Source organism: Littorina saxatilis, linkage group LG3 (assembly GCF_037325665.1).
Source record: "Littorina saxatilis isolate snail1 linkage group LG3, US_GU_Lsax_2.0, whole genome shotgun sequence".
Lineage (NCBI taxonomy): Eukaryota > Metazoa > Mollusca > Gastropoda > Littorinimorpha > Littorinidae > Littorina > Littorina saxatilis.
Genome location: NC_090247.1, coordinates 68,989,527 through 69,003,715, shown reverse-complemented (window position 1 = coordinate 69,003,715; position 14,189 = coordinate 68,989,527). Strand labels below are relative to the sequence as shown.

Sequence of the window (14,189 nt, the reverse complement as noted above, 5' to 3'; positions counted from 1 at the left end):
GCCTCTTTAGGTAAGTGTTTATGTATAAGAGCCTGTGTGTGTGCATCTGTCTTTGTCTTGTTTATCTCATTGTTCTTTTTTTTATTCTGGTCACTTTGTTTATGTATTGTGGTGAGTTTAGAAGCAAAAAACAACAAGCAGTCTGTAAATCAATTATAAAAAAAAAACCACACACCAAGGATCTCTTTTTTTTTAATCCTTGACGGTCAGAGAAATGTCAAAAATTAAAAACCACTAGCAATGCTCTTAGATTGCCTCAGATTATACCACTTTGAATGTAAGTTTTAACATGTCCTGGAAACCCCGAGAATTTCAGGGATTTTTGCTTTTCCCGCAGAGGGCGTCATAACTTTCACGTTATGTTTCCCTCACCAGATCATGGCGAGAAGATTCAAGGTGTACGGAATAGAAGCCAACTACAAAGCGTATCAAGCGGCCGGCCTGATGGATCAGATCCCACAAGTTGAAAAAGACGCCCTCTACATCTACGAAGTTCTCAAAACGGACGCTTCTAGAGACGGACACACGTTCATCTCCTTTCCCGATCTTAGACAGCACCGTCATTTTGCACAGATAGACCACGAAGTTTCTGATTGGTCGCCTGCTCTGGCGTTCCTGTCCCGTAATGAGGTCACTGTGGAGGAGAGGTTTAAAGTCATGCGGAATGTTTTTCTCTACCACAATTGGAAAGCGGAGGTGGACATTGTGGAAGGTCTCGCTGTAGTTGTGAAGAGAGGAGTCACGACGGAGAAGTCTATTTGGGATGTGGACTTTGCAAGGTAAAGTGGAAGCAAAAATAACATACAGTGGTACCTGTGATGAAAGGACACCCTAGGGACCAGCCAAAAGTGTCCCTACATTGCAGGTGGCCTTTCATGACAGGTATACTTTGGTAGAGATAATATCAAAAGGGACAAGAGAAGGTGTCCTTTTAAGGGAGGTGTCCTCTCATGGGAGGGTCCACACATCGCAGGTACTGCTGTAGTTTGAGGAAAGCTTACTTGTACTCCTGAAACTGTGCAGTTTGGTCATTGTTGAAAATGTAATTAACTTCTCATGTATACACATATATGTTTCAGCAGAAGAAGACAATCTATTGCACTGCACTGATATGTAGAGGTTAGGCAAAAAAAAAAAATAGGTCTGTTTACGGTAACATAGGCCCAAAAAATAGGGTCGGTAGGTCGGGATTTTTTTTTTTTTTTTTTTTTTTTTTTTTCCAAAAAAACCATATTTTTACGTTATTTTGCAAAAAAAAACAAAAGATTTTTTTTTTTTCCCCAAATGCCAAAAAAAAAGTCTAGGGTCGCGCGAAAAAAATAGGGTTGGTCGGGTTACCGTAAACAGACTTTTTTTTTTTTTTTTGGCCTTGCATGCCGAGTCTCAGTGATTATCAAAAATAATGGTCGAAGTTAGCGGATCATGAAAAATGCGAGCTTCAGCGAGCTTTTTCATGACCGCGAACTGAGACCATTATTTTTGATAATCACTGAGACGAGGTATGTAACCTCTTTATTCCTCCTTTCTTCGGTTATTCAAAGAAAAGAGGAGTTTTTGTGCGAAAGTTTGATCGAATCATATTCACCCAACCACTCTACCTGCGCAGGCGATCGATTAATGCGCGGTTGTATAGTTCCGTGCAAATCATTCAATTCTGTTAACACTTCTTGTCAGTTTCCATGTTTTGAACTAAAATCAAGTACACAGTTGTGTTGTCATTCTGCTGTGGCGGTAAAGGCAGACAGTGTGTGTTCTGTTCATGTTTTGGTATCGCTCAGGAAATGTTCTTTTCTCGAATGTGACTAGCAGACGAAGTTTTACACGCGTGTTCCAACGTTAAAAACTGTATGAAGTTCAGTTTTCTGGGGCAAAATAGTGTATGAAACCGCTGCATGTTCTTTAACTCTTAACGTCCTATACCGCGCGGTTCCGCTCGTGGGCTGTAGTCCTAAACCGCGCGGTACCGCGCGTTCTCTGCTAGTGTCATTAAACAAGAGTTACCAGCCTTCCGATGCTCTCCTGCATTGGAAAACAGCTTTAGTCCTTCGATGCACATGGCATGGCTGCCGGTCGTTTTTTCTCAGGACTTTTGAATGTGATTTCGATTTTTGTGGACGGATTTTGTTTGGATTTTTTGTGTTAGCTTTCAAAATTCAACATGGAGACGAGTGATAGTGATAGTGACACGTCTTTTCACGGGTTTGAGGTAAGAAATGTGGAGAATGACTTCGATGGTGGTGATGATGATAGTGGACAGAGTGATCTATGGTCAAAAAAAAATCAAGTAAATCCATCCATAAACAATAAAAATATGATTTTTTTATTGAACACACCCAAATTTTGTCTCTTTTTCCCAAATCCTTATAGGATTTGCACTGGGACATGCAAAAAACCTTACAGGACGTTAAGAGTTAAGTTGATTAAATGTTTGCAATTGATTGCGTGTGATCTGTTTATAAAATGAAATATTGTTGAAAACTGACCGTCGGATTGCAGTCTTGTCGTTGCAGCCGAAATCTGGAAGGGGAACTACTCGTGTCGCTAGACAAAATATGAGAGTTACTTTTCCTTGGAATCTTGCTAGCGATAAACGATTGTGCACGGCAGATCTGAATTCAGAAAACAACTAAACTCATGGATTTTTTTTATTGAGATTCATGTGTTCAAGCCTGTAGTTGCTGGTTTAAATGCGGTATGGTTGTATAGTTTGCTCCAGAAATGTATATTTTGTACATTAGAGTGTTCTGAACTTTTGAGTCGCAAAAAGTAGATCCACAATGTGTACAGTCTCTACCCATGAGCTATCGAGGATTCAGGCCCGTTGTTGGGTGAGTGATTTTGGTTGTTGGGTAAGTTACCGAAAAATAACTAGCCCTACAAGTTTACAGAGAGAAAGAAGCAGAGGGGGGGATATTACCTGCTATTCAGACTTGGTCGTGTGACAGAAGTTTTCTTCCACACGAGATTAAGCTGATTGTCTAACGAAGCCGTCAGGCTGAGTTAGACATCAGCTAATCGAGTGTGGAAGAAAACTCTGTCACACGACCAAGTCGGAATAGCATCTATGTCTCACAGCTTCAACAGAGGAAAGAACAAACACGTTTTGCGTATTCACGCTTGACAAACCTAAACACAGGAGTAGCCATTGTGGAGAGATCTACTTTTTGACGGAAGTGTCCGAAAAAATATGAATGACGTCTCGGTATATGTGAATGACGTCACAGTCATCGTCACAGTCTGTATCTTTTGAAGCATCGCTTTCTTCATGACGTCTTTCTGTGTCTGCATGCGCAAAATGTTTGTTCTTTCCGGCATCTTTGTCATCTATGTTCACAACTCTGTCCTTCTGGATTCAGACCAACAGGCCTCGTGAGCGAGCCACTTTCCAAGGGCAGCTGCATTCGTGTATGGAAACAGTACTGTCGTCTGGGATGCGGTTTTCAGTATTCTCAGCGTTGATGAATTTGTAAAGAGAAGAAACAATAGCAGCAGGAGAAATGAAAGTCGTGTGTGCGTTGTTAGGCTTTTGGAGGTACGATTTCGAGTTCGAATCCGTTCTTGCCATGCTCCAAAGCGTGTAACACACAATCTTGCACACGTTTGCTTTAGTAGTGGCAAAGAAGGAAAGCGTGTGACATTTGATGATGTTGATAAAAGGTTTCTTCCCACTTCTAAATTCTCATGAAAATATGGCAATAATGAGGGAGAAAACAGACACTGGAAGTTTTTGAAACTTGCATGAAGGCTAAATCTTGTACTTATACCATCTGTGCTTTGCAGACTTGTTCTACAATGGAACCACCACCACCACCCCCCCCCCCCCCACCCCACCCCACCCCCCACCCCCCTTTATGACCTCCGAAAATCTGAGAAAATTAGCCCTTAAAAGGGCGGGGATGTAGCTCAGTCGGTAGCGCGCTGGATTTGTATCCAGTTGGCCGCTGTCAGCGTGAGTTCGTCCCCACGTTCGGCGAGAGATTTATTTCTCAGAGTCAACTTTGTGTGCAGATTCTCCTCGGTGTCCGAACACCCCCCGTGTGTACACGCAAGCACAAGACCAAATGCGCACGAAAAAGATCCTGTAATCCATGTCAGAGTTGGGTGGGTTATAGAAACACGAAAATACCCAGCATGCTTCCTCCGAAAGCGGCGTATGGCTGCCTAAATGGCGGGGTAAAAACGGTCATACACGTAAAAGCCGTGGGAGTTTCAGCCCATGAATGAACAAACAAACAAGCCCTTAAAAAGAAGGGGGTCTTGAAATGCAGGTCAATTTACAAAGTCTATGAACAGAAAGTCTGAGAAAAGAGGGTCTTAAAAAGACGAGTGTCTTCAATAGGAGAAAAGGACTAACATGTAGCGTGACTGTGTTACAGCTCAGACCTGGATCATCTCCGTGGCGACAGCGACCAGTGGCAGGCGGCACAGAAAGTGGCGGCCAGTCCCATCTCTATCCTGTCCGGGAAAGGCGGCTGCGGGAAAACTACCGTTGTCACCAAGCTCATCCGCCATGTCTGTCTTCGGTCAGCACATTTTGTTTTTTCTGTGGGTAGATTTGTATTGATATCAACTTTTTTACGAACATCTTAAGTAATAAGGGTATTTATATGGTGCAAATCCTACCAAAGTTCTAAGCGCCTTACAAAAATTCAACGAATCAGTATACAACTAGAAAGTCATGTACATGATGTACACTTGAACAAATAATCAATTACCTGCCGTCTGTTTAACTGTGACCTCAGACAGGTAGAGTAGCCTAGACGTCGGCCGCCTGTGTGGAAGGTTTGGGGTTCAAATTGTGGCCACGTCTGGTGGGTTAAGGGTGAAGATTTTTCTGATCTCCAAGGTCAATGTAAGTGCAGACCTACTAGTGCCTTATCCAGCCACATGTGTACATGAAAAAGATCCTGTCAGCCATGTCAGAGTTTGGTGGGGTACAGCAGCATGAAAATACCCAACATGCACCCTTTGAAATCGGAGTATGACTGCCTAAATGGCAGGGGGGAAACGGCCATAAATGTAAAAGCCCCCTTGTGCAACAATACAAGTGTATGTGGGAGTTGCAGCCCAAACACACAAGAACAAGAAGAAGAAAATATATGACCTGACAGAAACTGAATAAATACCTGTTGAAGTAACATTTAATATGAAGCACAAGGTGATCTTCACCTGAAAGAAAACTTTTGGACACAGACACTAACAGAAAAGGCGTAGTGATGGTGGCCATTGTGGTGGTGCTGTTTGTGGCAGTAATGGTGGAAGAGGTATTAGCAGTAGCAGCATAGGCAATATCAGGGGTATGAGCAAAACTTGACAATAGCAGTACAGTAGTAGTATGCAGTCTTTCTCTGTGTCTTTTGTGAATGAATCTTGTGACAGAATATTCTTTCTCTCATATTCAGGGACTCCTTTGTACCTGACACTGAAGATGAAGACAACGATGACTCCGTCAACATTGAAACTGGAGAGATGCTACAAGGTGAAGGTCAAAAGGAAAAAGACTACGACTCTGACGACACTCTGCCGCCAGATCAAGCAAGTGATACAATCCCAGCCAACACTGGCGATCAGTCTCGCCAGCCAACACACAACGTTCAGCCAGGTCAGGCTGACAATTCAGCTCCACAAAATCAAGCACCAACTGCTGTATCCTCTAAAGCAGCCCCACCCCCAGTCACGCCTGAGCAATTGTCACAGATGATCGACACTGTAACACAAACGCTTGAGGGAGAACAGGCAGCAAAACACCCTCAAGGAAAGACAAAGGAAGATAAGATCCAGATTGATCTGAGCAGAGACCTGATCACCTATCTCAGCACATCTGGTGACACAGCATTGTCTAGAACTCCCATCGGGAGCAAGATTTTGCTGACGGCGCCAACAGGTAAAGCAGCCAAGCTGTTGGGTCACAAGGCCAAGATGGAGTCGTGCACACTCCATCGCGTCATTTTCAGCTACCGGGCTTTTGTCAAGGCGCAGTGGCAGAAAAAGCGAGACGAAAAGCGACAGAGAAGAGGGAATGAAGACGATGAAGAAAAACAAGGATGTGATGTGCCTGAAAAGTTCTCTAAGAAGGAAGGAAAGGCAGGCGGAAAGGGGAACACTGCAAAGAAACAGACTGATGATACACAAGAGTCTATCTCGGAGGAGAAAGACGCAGAGTGGAAGTACGCAGGGACAGAAGTCCTGGTGGTGGACGAATGCAGCCTGGTATCACTGCGTCTCTTCGCGACCTTGCTCACGATTCTACTGGACAATACCAAACTCCGCAAGGTCGTTCTTCTGGGTGACGTTCGCCAGCTCCCCTCCATCGAACCCGGCAACTTCCTGCAGGATGTGTTCGACACGTTTAAGCAGCGAGGCCTGAGCGTGGAGCTTGGTACCAACCATCGCTCGGAGTCTGCACTGATTGTCAGAAACGCTACCAAAATCTCCCATCGCCAGCTTCCATTGTTTGACCCTGCAAGGAATTTCCACTTCTATCCCATGGATGATGCGAAGGACAGCGCTGATCCTGGTGAGAGAATCTACTGTTGCTGTTCTTTTTGTTGTTGTTGTGTGTGGGTTTTTTTGGGGGAGGGGGTTGTGCTTGTGTTTGCTGTAACTTATTTTTGTGGACATGTCATGTACTGGCCTTGTGTACATACCACATCTTGTTTCATCTTGTTTCATCTTGTTTCATCGTTTTTTCATCGTTTTTCATCTTGTTTCATCGTGTTTCGCCGTGTTTCATCGTGTTTCATCGTGTTTCATCATGTTTCATCGTGTTTCATTTTGTTTCATCGTGTTTCATTTTGTTTCATCGTGTTCCACCGTGTTTCATCGTGTTTCATTTTGTTTCATCGTGTTCCACCTTGTTCCATCGTGTTTCATCTTGTTTCATCGTGTTTCATCTTGTTTCATCGTGTTTCATCGTGTTTCATCTTGTTTCATCTTGTTTCATCGTGTTTCATCTTGTTTCATCTTGTTTCATCGTGTTTCATCGTGTTTCGCCGTGTTTTCAGAGAGGGACGCTGCAGTCCGGACACTTCTCTACAACCAGCCAGAGCTGCGCACACACGAGTCATCGCAGTTTGTTGCCTTCAGAAGGTGTGTTTGTTTGCCTCACACAGATAGAGTTTTCCTTACATCATTCACCTTTCCATAGCGGCTACCTGTCCGTAACGACCACTTTTGATTGGTTCCTCTTGGGTGGTCATAACAGACAGGTTTGACTGCAATGTATTTTTGTATGACTAGTTCTGTGCAGAAATCTTTGGTGTATTTTCAATTAAAAAAAGACAAACTTTGTCTTTCTTTATGTACATTTTGTCTGCGGAAAGAAGTTTTCTTCAGTGAGGCAAACTCATACAAAAGTGATGATAAGAAATAGTCGAGTTTGAAGAGAAAGCTTACCGTATTTTACGGACTATAAGACGCAACTTTTTTTTCTCAATCTTGACCCCTGCCGCTTATTGAACGGAAGCGCCCTAAGTGTTGTTAAAATAGAAATCCCTGCCCAAGTTTCATCTCAGACATCAAAGAGATCGCCTGAGTACCTGTCAAACAACTTGTGATAATGCATGTTTCAGCTACTAGTACTACCCTGGCCAAGTTTCTTCTCAAGACATCAAAGAGACCGCCCCATAGGTTAAACTGGGTCACTGACCCGGTGCAGGGAGTGCTACCCTGGCCAAGTTTTCTCTCAAGACATCAAAAAGACCGCCCCCCCATAGATAAAACTGGGTCATTGACCCCGGGGAAGAAGGTCCCTGTCTGTAAACAAGGCCACCCAGCTGTCACAATGGACCTGCCTTTGATCTGGCGGCACACACAGACCACAAATATTTCCACTCTGTATTCTTCCTTTGATATGCGGCTTATAGACCGGAAGCGCCTAATGTGATGTTTTTTCTAATTTTTACCTCAAAAGTGGGGGTTGCACCCTATATAACGTAGTCCCGAAAGTACGGTACATTGAATTCTATCTGTATGAACTATTTTTACTCAGAACTGACTGTGAAGCCATCAACGAGCTGTGCTGCAAGCACTACAACGCACACTCCACACGCACCGGGGACACACAGGGCGGAAAGCAGCGCTACGACTTTCGCATTGGGGACAAAATCTGCTTCCGGAAGAACGGCGAGGTTCTCAACCACGGCTTGTTTCTGAGGCAGTACTTGACACAGTTCCCAGGAATCCTTGAAGCTTTTGGAATAACGAAACCACGAGAGAAGAAAGCCCGAAAAGACCAGGCTGAGGGCATGGACGTCACTGCTGCTGTGAATGCGATTCTCAACGGGGAGGAGGAAGGAGATGTTCCTGGTACAAAGAGAGGCAGGAAACCTTTGTTCAAAACTCCCAGCAACGCTGTAGAAGACAAAGACTGTGAAGATAAAGAATTAGCAGCAGTCGCACCCCATGCGGCAGATTATTCCATCCAAGCCACAGACTTTGGGATCACGATGGAGCATCTGTTGCAAAATCCTGACCCCACAAACCATTCTGTTCCTTCCCCTTCCAAGTCGAGTCCAGCCACAGAGGCGAAGAGACGCCTGAGGCTAGAAGATATCGGTGCAGAGAAAAGCGTTGTTGACAGGACTGGCATCAACCCAGAGAAAGATGGAGAAGTGGCCGCGTCCCAGCCTGAGACGTCTGAGGACAAAGAAGACGAGGAGGAGAGGGCAGGAAAGCTGAAGGACGGTGCAGTTAGACTGTGCAATGGAGAGGTCTTCTTCATCATGGATGTGAGTTTGTTTGTCTTTCCTTATGTAAAATGCCCAATATAGATTTCCTCTGGTTCGGTTGGTTTGTTAACTGTGAGGGGGTGTCAACTTGACCTGGAAGTTTTTGACCCAGTCATGGGTAGGAAGTTAGTTACACTGCAGTTTTACTACATGTAGTTCAACTCTGGCTCTCTCTCTCTCTCTCTCTCTCTCTCTCTCTCTCTCTCTCTCTCTCTCTCTCTCTCTCTCTCTCTTTTTCTCTCTCTCTCTCTCTCTCTCTCTTTCTCTTGTGTGCGCTCTATTTCTCTCTCTCTCTCTCTCTCTCTCTCTCTCTCTCTCTCTCTCTCTCTCTCTCTCTCTCTCTTTCTGTCTTTCCCCTCTCACATTCCCCCTCACTTCTTCCCTCCCTCTATTCCGCACAAACACACACACATACCATTACTCACCACTAACTCACCCCACAATTAACCATCACCCCATTTCTATACACATGAAAAAATCCATCTTTTCTGATGAAACATTCCGTTCTACTGTTTGCTCTACAGGATATCCAGCACAGAGAGAACGAAGACAGCCCTGAACAGCGCTACCTGGTGTTGTCAGACAGAGACCCAGAGTGTCCCAGGGTGGTGTGCTGCTCATTCAAACCACTCATGCGTGATTGTCGCATGCGTCATGCCTGGGCCAGGACCATTCACACCTATCAGGTAAGACGATTGAACACTGGATTTAAACCGTATGGAGTTGACTCATTATAATTAAGATTAGGATAATAATGCCAAAAAATATCTCTCTCTCCCCCTCTCTCTCTCCTCTCCCTCTCTCTCTCCTCTCCCTCTCTCTCCTGCTTCCATCCTCTCTCACTCCATTCATGATCTCGTTACGTCACAAGCAAGCAATTCTCATGTGTGCGCCTAGGGCTCCGAGTCGGACACAGTGGCGTACTACGTGGGGGAGAGCAAGCTGCAGAACTGGAATTATCTGATCTTATCTTATGTTATCTTATCAAGGGCTCCGAGTCGGACACAGTGGCGTACTACGTGGGGGAGAGCAAGCTGCAGAACTGGAAGCACGTGTACACAGCGGTGACGCGCGGTCGCAAGGCGGTCTTCATCGTGGGCCGGCAGAGCCACCTGAGGCTGGCCGTGTTGGAGAAGGAACGACAGCGACGCTCTCGTCTGGCGCGACGACTCATGGACATCATGAAGGACATGGACTTTGAGGTGTGTGTTTGGAAAGGGAAGGTGTGTGTGGTGCATAATGGCTGTGGTTTGGGCGTCTCGTCGACATGAAACACATGGACTTTGAGGTGTGTGTTTGGAAAGGGAAGGTGTGTGTGGTGTGTAATGGCTGTGGTTTGGGCGTCTCGTCGACATGAAACACATGGACTTTGAGGTGTGTGTTTGGAAAGGGAAGGTGTGTGTGGTGTGTAATGGCTGTGGTTCGGGTGTCTCATCGACATCATGAAGGACATGGACTTTGAGGTGTGTGTTTGGAAAGGGAAGGCGTGTGAGGTGTGTGATGGCTGTGATTGGGGTGTCCACAATGTCCAGTTTAAGCACTATAGTTATCCCCCTTGGATCAGTTTGTTTTGAGGGTTTTGGCAAATTAGAAAGAATATGGATAAGTATGTTGCTGTCAGAAAAGTGAATGAATGTTTGGTGAGAATTCCTCCTTCCTGAAACCTCTTTTTTGTAGTTCATGCTTCCATGTGCTTACCTGTATTTTCTGTATCCCCCAGTCCTTCAACCATTTGAACTGACAATCTTTTTTTCCTCCACCAGAAACTGCACGCCATGGTTCGTCAGGTCAACGAACAGGCCAGGGCAGCCCGCCAGGCCCCCACTCCAGCCTCAGATTCCTCCACCCCCTCCCCTCTCCCCAATCAGGCCAGGTGCGCTCTCATCGACTCTTTCCCAGACAGCGACGACAGCTGGGTGACTGACATGTCACCGGTGTGGGCGGCAGACTATGACGCGTCAGTGTCGAGAGAGAACAGGGAAGCCGGTGCAGCATGTGGGTTTGAAGAAACTGAAGATTTGGTCGCCAACAAAATAATGACCACACCTCCTGGAGTGGGAGGGGGGAGGATGGAGGGAGGGGGAGCAGAGGGGGGTAAGATTGTCACTCCGTCCAAGCGACAGCTTTCTGTGGAAGAGACGATGGCGACGCCGAAGAAAACGCGGTCGGTGGATCCCATTGACAGCATCGTGAGCCCAGTGAGGAAAGTCCTCAATATCTGAAGCTGTCATCTCTGAGTAGTTGTCAACTTGATTATGTGTTATATTGTTGCAGACCTGGGAACCCATACGATTTCGCCGTATTCTGTACGCATGATTGTCGAGAATACGATCAGTACGGTCAGTGGGAAAAAAATACGACGAGAAAAATTCCTAGACTACTTAATTTTATTCACAAGCCCATCTTGAAGCCGATCCAGTATTTTGACACATGATTACAGTTTTTGTCAGTAAAAATTGAAAAAAGAATTTGTTTTAAATGTACACAAGAATTGAACGGTTCGTCGGAAAGTGCAGTTGAAGTTGACGGATTTCTTTCGTCCTGTGTGAATTCATAAACACTGCAATGGATTTTAAACACTGCAATGGATTTTAATCTTTTTTGTGGGGAATTAAAGTGTACAACAAAATAATGAACTGTAGCAGACGACAAAACTGCCGACTCTGACTGAACCGTGTACTACGTCCGCCGCGCACTACGGAGGCTTTTTTTTGTAAAGGTATGGCACTGTTTTATCTTCTTTATCTTGCTTTTTAAAAAAAAAGTGATCAGTTTGATCATTTTCGTTATCGCGAAAAAACGTTAACTCGAAAAAAATATTCGTCCCTTTCATTTCGTGTAAAGCGATCTCGACTGTATAGGTAAACTTAATTAACGATGTGGCGGACGCGTGTGAAGCATGTTTGAATCATGGATGTTCAAATGCTGTGTGGAGTACGTTCATTTTTCTGAAAATACACCAAGTTTGTTTGAGAATACTCTCAGTGCAAAACAGGGGTTCCCAGGTCTGTTGTTGGCTCATCTGTCCGTTTGTTTTGGTTTGCGAGTCGTAAAATGTGAACCGTCAATCTGTAAATCTTCTTTCTGTTCTGTCGCCTGTCTTCTTCTTTTTTCTGTGTTTTGTGCCTGACGCAGACCCTAGTGGTCGAAACGTCATGATTTGTTATTCGTTTCGTCTTCGTCAAACTCATGAGTACAGTATTCTTTGGTCTTTTTATTTCTCGCTCTCACCGCGCAGTCACCATTGTTCTGCTTTTGATTATGCGTGTTTTTGAATGATTGTTATACATGTACTTCTTTCTTCTTCTTCTTCTTCGTTCATGGGCTGAAACTCCCAAGTTCTCTCATGTTTTTGCACGAGTGGGTTTTTACATGTATGACAGTTTTTACCCTGCCATTCAGGCAGCCATACGCCACTTTCGGGGGAGTTACACATGTACAATTGTTGACCTAAAAAAAATAAAGAGATGAGAAAGACAGGTCTGAAAATAGAGGAAGTTATAAAATTGAGGTAAACCAGTGCATTCACAGAGACTATGAACAGGAAATCTGGGTCCACTGTACGTGCAATATATTTTTGGCTTATGAAGACAAGTGTGATTTTTTGGAAAACTATTGTGATTTTGATGCATCTTATGGAGTGTGATTGCGTTTGAGCGATTGTTTGTAAAACTATTGTGACACAATTTCTACGGCATTTTATTTTGATGCATGGCTGAAGTGCATGCTCTGCTGGTTACAATAATGACAGATATAATCAGAACTTATTTGGTGCCGACATTTTAAATGTATTAATGATGTTTTAGTTATAAAATTCATTATACAGGCAGCTGTATATTTGCTTTGTCTCTAGATAATGAAATGGTTGTGCATGCACCACATGAATTGTGTGAAGTGAGAGTGTGTGTGTGTGTGTGTGTGTTTATTACAAGGAATCATATACTTCAGAATATTATTTCATCTTGAACATTCATGTCGAGGAATCATTCTGTATGGTTTGAATAGTGAATGTCTTTTCATTGTAACTTGCTATCAAAACTGTCACGGACTAGGTGAATCTTTATTCTCAAGCTCAAAATGGTTCATTAAGCAAAGTACAAATTTGCATGTTATATTGTATATATTTCTACTTGGATGTCTGGCAGATGACAAAGGCTTTTATCTTGAACTGCATACCAGGACCACAAAATTAATGTGGTTATGGTTTGGTTTTTGCTCGACTGTGTAGTTGCATGCAGTCGCATTGTGATACAGTAAAAATCAATATTACTTGCTGTATGTGGTGTGCACATTTTAATATAAACTTAAAATTTGATGAACTGCTGCATGTAAACTACCTGGATAGTCAGATAGCCTTAATTCAGGTTTCATAGGTTAAGCACTCAGACTGTAGCTTTTGCATCCCCCCCGCGGGTTAGGGGGAAGAATTTACCCGATGCTCCCCAGCATGTCGTAAGAGGCGACTAACGGATTCTGTTTCTTCTTTTACCCTTGTTAAGTGTTTCTTGTATAGAATATAGTCAATTTTTGTAAAGATTTTAGTCAAGCAGTATGTAAGAAATGTTAAGTCCTTTGTACTGGAAACTTGCATTCTCCCAGTGAGGTCATATATTGTACTACGTTGCAAGCCCCTGGAGCAAATTTTTGATTAGTGCTTTTGTGAAGAAGAAACAATTGACAAGTGGCTCTATCCCATCTCCCCGTCGCGATATAACCTTCGTGGTTGAAAACGACGTTAAACACCAAATAAAGAAAGAATTGCTCGTCTTAATATGTTTGCAATAAGTACAAAGATGAACGAAACAAAGAGAAGCAAACTCTTATTACATTCAACAATTTGAAGTGAGATGCGAAACCAGTCCCCTGGCATCTGACAATAACAAGCATTGAAATTACCAATCGACTTTCAACATCATGACTCTCAGAATAAAAAGTATGTTGGTTAATTTCAATTTCAGTGTTTATTCTCTCAGATGTTGAGATACTGGCTTTACATAACTTTCAATTTTGTCCATATTAAGAGCGCTTACTTCCCTTGGATTCTTAGATCTTGTGATTCGTCATCTGCCTCACCTGGTAAGATTCTCTATTTTGTAATAAATATAAAAGCCTTGGTCAGATGATTTTGTCCTTTGATTGAACGTCTAAATGTGATTTTCTAGTGTGTGTGTGTGCGAGCAGGTGTGAGTGCGCAGCCAGGTGTGTGTGTGCAGGTGTGAGTAGGTGTGTGTGCAGGTGTGTGTGTGCAAGGCAGCGTCTGCACATGTGGCATTGCTTTCCTCACTCTTGTGTTGTATTTGTTGTGCTTGAACTTCTCAGTGTGAGTGCACCTTCACGATGGCATTTCAATGAAGCCCAAGTTTCTTGAACCTCTGTTCAAAGTGCCTTTGCTTGCTGAATCCAACATGTTCAATATTCAGGGCTTGACATCCTCTCTCAGTATTTCCTCCAATGAAAGCT

General features: G+C 43.8%; 1 protein-coding gene across 1 annotated transcript in view; it reads left to right on the top strand.

Moving 5' to 3' along the window:
* Window positions 1-13,842, top strand: part of LOC138963100 (DNA helicase B-like) — a 31,165-nt gene extending 17,323 nt beyond the window's left edge. The window contains exons 5-12 of the mRNA XM_070335130.1: window positions 376-779; window positions 4,377-4,523; window positions 5,403-6,517; window positions 7,005-7,089; window positions 7,991-8,729; window positions 9,254-9,415; window positions 9,719-9,931; window positions 10,493-13,842. Coding sequence (XP_070191231.1) covers window positions 376-779; window positions 4,377-4,523; window positions 5,403-6,517; window positions 7,005-7,089; window positions 7,991-8,729; window positions 9,254-9,415; window positions 9,719-9,931; window positions 10,493-10,951 — 3,324 coding nt within the window. The 3' untranslated portion in view covers window positions 10,952-13,842. The remainder of the gene's footprint in view (window positions 1-375; window positions 780-4,376; window positions 4,524-5,402; window positions 6,518-7,004; window positions 7,090-7,990; window positions 8,730-9,253; window positions 9,416-9,718; window positions 9,932-10,492) is intronic.
* Window positions 13,843-14,189: the final 347 nt, after the last annotated feature.